At 40.5% G+C, this 5,090-nt stretch overlaps 1 protein-coding gene across 6 annotated transcripts in view; it reads left to right on the top strand.

The window, feature by feature from the left end:
• Positions 1-4,507, top strand: part of LOC123133146 (uncharacterized) — a 6,648-nt gene extending 2,141 nt beyond the window's left edge. For 3 of the 6 annotated variants that reach the window (XM_044552680.1, XM_044552678.1, XM_044552682.1), the window contains 9 exons: positions 95-165; positions 938-996; positions 1,103-1,201; positions 1,607-1,664; positions 1,988-2,124; positions 2,211-2,267; positions 3,457-3,554; positions 3,724-3,905; positions 4,029-4,192. In XM_044552680.1, coding sequence (XP_044408615.1) covers positions 95-165; positions 938-996; positions 1,103-1,201; positions 1,607-1,664; positions 1,988-2,124; positions 2,211-2,267; positions 3,457-3,554; positions 3,724-3,905; positions 4,029-4,099 — 832 coding nt within the window. In that variant the 3' untranslated portion in view covers positions 4,100-4,192. Of the gene's footprint in view, positions 1-94; positions 166-937; positions 997-1,097; positions 1,202-1,606; positions 1,665-1,987; positions 2,125-2,210; positions 2,268-3,456; positions 3,559-3,723; positions 3,906-4,028; positions 4,193-4,290 lie in introns of those variants that run through there. The other 3 variants (XM_044552679.1, XM_044552683.1, XM_044552684.1) reach the window with 3 other exon arrangements.
• Positions 4,508-5,090: the final 583 nt, after the last annotated feature.

Below are 5,090 nucleotides of genomic sequence, written 5' to 3'. Positions count from 1 at the left end.
TTACTTGTTGTCTCATCCTGTTATATGCACATTTTATGTTTAAATATGTGGACGCATGACTAGTATTTTTTTTACATCTTCACTATTATTTTAGGGATTCTGATAAGCTGATTTTTGAGCGTCTACAGAAAGAATTTGAGGCTGCACGAGTTGCACAAACCGAAGGTACAGTTTGCTTCAGCACCTTTGGTGTTTACCTTCTAGAAAAATACGATTGTCAGCAACTTCCAGTACCAAATAGTATGTGGAACTTATTTGTTATACCATCTCCTTCTGCAATTTTTTGGGAACTCAGGAGCCTTTGTTTACTTTCCATGCTTAGACGAACTAGTTGTTATTTAAAAAAATTAATGTGCCTTTAGCATCAAATTGATAACTTGTTAACCCACACAGAGTCTCCACTGTTTTTGCAAAAACACTCATAGATCATTAATGATTATTTCCAGTTCCATTGGACCAGAACTAGAGTTCATTATGTAGGAACTTAAGCAGCCTTAGCTATTTACTAAATGCATAGCATAATTAATATGTTAGCAGTACTTTGATTCTCTGAAATTGCTGCCTCTTTTCTTTAACGATATATGTACTGAAATTCATATGTCTACTTCGCTGGAAAAAATCTAAAACCATATTTGGGTTAACATGAACCAAAAACTTTCATTCCACACTTAGTTATAAAGTACTCATCTGTAATTAGTTGGAAATATTTATCAGACTTATTATTTCACACTTCCGTATGTGTGGTATGCTGCTTTGCACATTGCTGCCTCTTTTCTTGAGGATAAAATGGCAGATCCTTTATTTACTATCTTCCTTAAATTTCTTGGAAGTATTTTCATATTCTTGTATTGTGTCGTTACAGCCTGTATGACACATATTTAGTCTTCTCATACAGTCTGATAGTAGTATAATCTTAATGGCTTTTGCATTTTTGTAGAGATTTCAATAGATGATGAGCAGTGGAATGATGGTTTGCTGGCAACTATCCGTGAGAAGGTACTTAATCTGAAGCACCATATTCTCATATTGATTCCACATGAAGTACACTGTTTGCTCTGTGCATTTTGAGTTTATAACAAGTTTGCTTTATCTCATAGACCAGGTCCATATAGAGGCTGAAAGGAAGGCGATGGTCAACCTGGCAAACGTTCCAACAGACTCTCAATTTCAATCAAGGACGACTTATAGAATCAGAAATAAGGTAACCTTATTCTCTTAGAGTCCAGCTTTCGCTACCATAAAGACTACTCTTTATACTGTAGTTTATCAATGTGTGGTTGATATTTTTCATAATGGTTAGTTAATTGGGACCTGGGATGTAGTTGGTGTATTGCAGTGTTCTGTGATCAGTTCATTCCAGTTCACCAAACTCTTTTGGCTACACCATGAATGGCGGATCCATAGTGTTGGTATGGGCCGGGGTGCACGGTGTCACACTTTCTCATTCTTGTTCCATGTTTCATCTACCTTGTAACATGGCATTATGTTGTCTTCCTTGGAATGAAATTATGTTCATGTCTTGGCATGTTATATTGAACTAATGCACCTTTTCCATTACTTTTATTATTTTGTCAGTTAATCTGACTAACTATTTTCTATTTCGTAGGTTATCTATTGTTTGGATGGTGCCAGAATTGGTATACAGTATGAGACATTCTTCGCTGGTGATTACGCTTAACATTTTCTATATCATATTTTTTTCCATGAAATGTCTGAATTGTACCATGCAAAGCTTTGTGTAAGATATGCAGAGACGATGTTTTGCAAATCGGACAGTTATGTAAACACCAATATGTTATTTCGTAGGATTAGTTTGCTTCAAATCAAAACATACTTATTTCATTGTGCAAACCCTGACATTCTGAATAATGCTACTACAACATAAGCATGATAAGTAATAAGTTATCAAAAAGAAATAAGATAAGAACATAGAAACTCTAGACACATGGTTTGCTGCACTAAATAACATGCACACTATATTTTGCAGGAGAGCCCTGTGAAATTTATCATTGTGTTTTGGAGAGCAAGTCATTCCTTGAAAAGATGACTGTGACTGAACACACCTTACCTTTCTTTCTGCCGATTCGAGAAGTAGAAACTGAGCACTTGTCATCTAACGCCATCGTAAAGTTTCCTCATGGGCCCCTTGCATTTTCTGTGCAACTATTCAAATAGTTGTATCTACTTACATGGCTCCTTTTCCCTTGCAGAGGTTTATTGATCATCTTGAAGAAATTTTGCAGTCGTATATTGACAGGAGAGAACAGGTCAGTATCAGATTTAGGAGTTGCTCTCGAATGTAAATTGCCTGTACACACTATCTCCCTTCTATTATATTATCCATTGTGAAATGCAAGAAATCAGGCAATAAAACCTTGTATGCATATGCTTGAATTATAGGGCTGTAGGTATGTACTCGTGTTGTTTAAAAATAGATCTTGGAGAGCATTGCGTTATGTGAGCTGTGAAGCAAAACTTATGTCGTATCCATGTTCCTTCTATTAGAGTTGGAAATTTCCATGTACTTGAAAGACGGCCAGTGCTATATGACCTTTAGTTTTTCTGTGTTGGGAATAACTCTAGTTCACCGCTGTTTTCCATCCAAAATCTAAAAGGACCATTGCATCTCTGCACTTTGGCTAAGGTGAACTCTCTCTGAGACTAGCTTCTCATACAGATCCTCGCTTCAGTCGCTTGGAACACAATGCTTCCTTAGATTTGAAGTCGTCGACCCAGCATTGCCTTCGTGTTGTGCCTCGGGTGTCACCTCCAAGGGGAAGGGCCCCTGTCACTGGGCTAGGGGTGCGAGAGGAGAGCGTTAATTAGTCCGTTTGATGAGTGAGCCTTGTTGTTTGGCTTGTCGTTGTGTGGGATGTGGCAGTTGGGCCGAGTAAGGGATCTAGCCAAGCAAAAAGGCCCAAGATTACCTTATTCCTGGGGTTGGAGAAGAACTGAAGAAGAGAAACCATGGAATAAAATTGCAGGTGTGGCCATCTAGTGTTTACAAGGGGATATATACTTGTGTGGGTTAACTAAGATTATTTTGGGCCGGGGGGCCACGACAGTCCAACTAACCTCCCCTATTGCTTTGGTGGTATTATTTCCGTAGTTACACCTCATCGAGCTAATTTTACCTATTGTGATTTACCTACACATGACATATTCGGGTAATTCATAAGTACCTTCCATCTTTTCGTTAAGTGTTTCGGGCATACAACTTCTGCTTCACCGCTAGACTAGAGAAGAGAGAACATCATGGTTGAAACCACAGGTTCTATCTGATAACCTGTAACAATGAACTTCGAATTCAAAATTCGGTGAATAAAATATATTTGTTATCCGTGATTCTACTTATTCGAAATTTGAAACAGCTATATTTTTGTGGCCTTCATGACGTTTGCGTTGATCACAGTGAAGTTTATAATTCTAATGCTTTCCATTGAATTCATGTTCAAGGTTCGTCTTATCAAGGAGCTCTATGGCAACCAAATCGGGGAATTGTTCCACAGTCTTCCATATACCTTGATAGAGTTTACGTTGGAAGATTTTGAATGGTAAGGCCACACTCTCCTATTAGATTTTGCTGTAGTACAACCATGCTCATACTAATATATTCTAATCCACACAGTGCGCTCCTTTATATTATCTGTAGCATTTATACACTGAAACTGCGTATTGTACACTCTAGAGACTGAAGTTTCTCCTCCTGTGTGACTTGAGCAGCAAGGTTACAGTGAGTATCCGATATTCAGATCTAATCTTGACCCTGCCTAGTCAGGCGAGGGTCTTGGCCTGGCCGCTTCGCTCTGCAAAGAGAATATCGGCAGCAGACCGCCGTGCTCAGCCTGTACCATCTCGCCTCTCCTATGCCGAGAGCGCGTTGAAGACCTTGAGTTTGCCAGAAGGTTCCTCCTATCTTAGACATTGCCTCTCTCCTCTTTGCGGTTAAAGCATACTACTCTGTGATGAGCTTGTTCTGATCTATATGTACTTTTGCTTCCCCAATATCTTTTTTCTCGGTGTTTCAGCATACGCGGAGATTGTCCTGGAGCTGCCCCGCGCTCTGAAGCAGATGTTCTACTCTCAGGAAAGCGACTGAAGCGAAGCAGGCGTGTAGAGAATTTATTTAGCCTTACGTATGTGCATGCGGGTACCGAATATTTGACAGCAGAGTAATAGTTTGATTCTTCCCTAGGTGCTTGTCATTGACGCTGCCTAATGATCGTCTGCCCCGAAAATTTGTGCTATGTTGCCTTGCGAATTTTCACTATGAATTGTTTGAGTTTTCAGGTTGAAAAACCTCGGAAGGGTGTCATTTCTGCATATGCCATGCCTTTATTCTGGACCGATCTGGGAGGCGCGCATTTTTGCCTTCCCGTTCAGCTTACTGCTTTGCGGGCACACCCAGTTTGAAAGAGTAAGGACCTGACGTGTGGCACGAGCACATGGCAACTTCGAACACTTTTGATGGCAAATTTAGTGATATGAGGATGACAACTTTAGCTAAGCACGGCAACTTTCGTGCTTTAATTTAGTTTTGATATAAACTTGCCGTGTGTCATTGGAAGTTGTCATTTATATGTAACTGGAATTGCCATAAAAGATGTCAGGGCTGGAGTGCCCCGAACCAGACGTGTGGTATTTATCATTTGAGAAGAGTAAAGGGTATGACAATGCAAACACGGGGAGGCTCAGGCGAAGATTTTTCTCGTGGTTAGAATAGTTGGCGCTAACCTACAGGTTGATGGAGGCTTTTCAACCACAAAGAATGCTTTACGATCACTTGTTAGCTGTAGCGCCTTACAATCAGTAGCCCGCGCTGATGGTAGGCATTTGACCCGCGTTATTGTTAGGCTTTTCCTTAGTAGTGTAGGTGTCTAATCTTATTTTGCCATCGTTCAACATTGGTATGCTCACCCACAGGCATGGCCCATTCCCTTGCAACGATTTCTAAGAGCAACTCCGACGGGGCGGTCCAACGCGCTAACCCAAACGGAAACGGACGCGCGTCCGCTTTTCGTCCGCCTGTTGACCCATTCCTGATCCATTTTTGAGCTGGATTTGTGTCGGTGCGGACTCGAGACTGACAC

The sequence above is a fragment of the Triticum aestivum genome, chromosome 6B (genome assembly GCF_018294505.1).
Source record: "Triticum aestivum cultivar Chinese Spring chromosome 6B, IWGSC CS RefSeq v2.1, whole genome shotgun sequence".
Lineage (NCBI taxonomy): Eukaryota > Viridiplantae > Streptophyta > Magnoliopsida > Poales > Poaceae > Triticum > Triticum aestivum.
The sequence above is the reverse complement of the archived record's forward strand: the minus strand, read 5'-3'. Positions and strand labels throughout refer to the sequence as shown.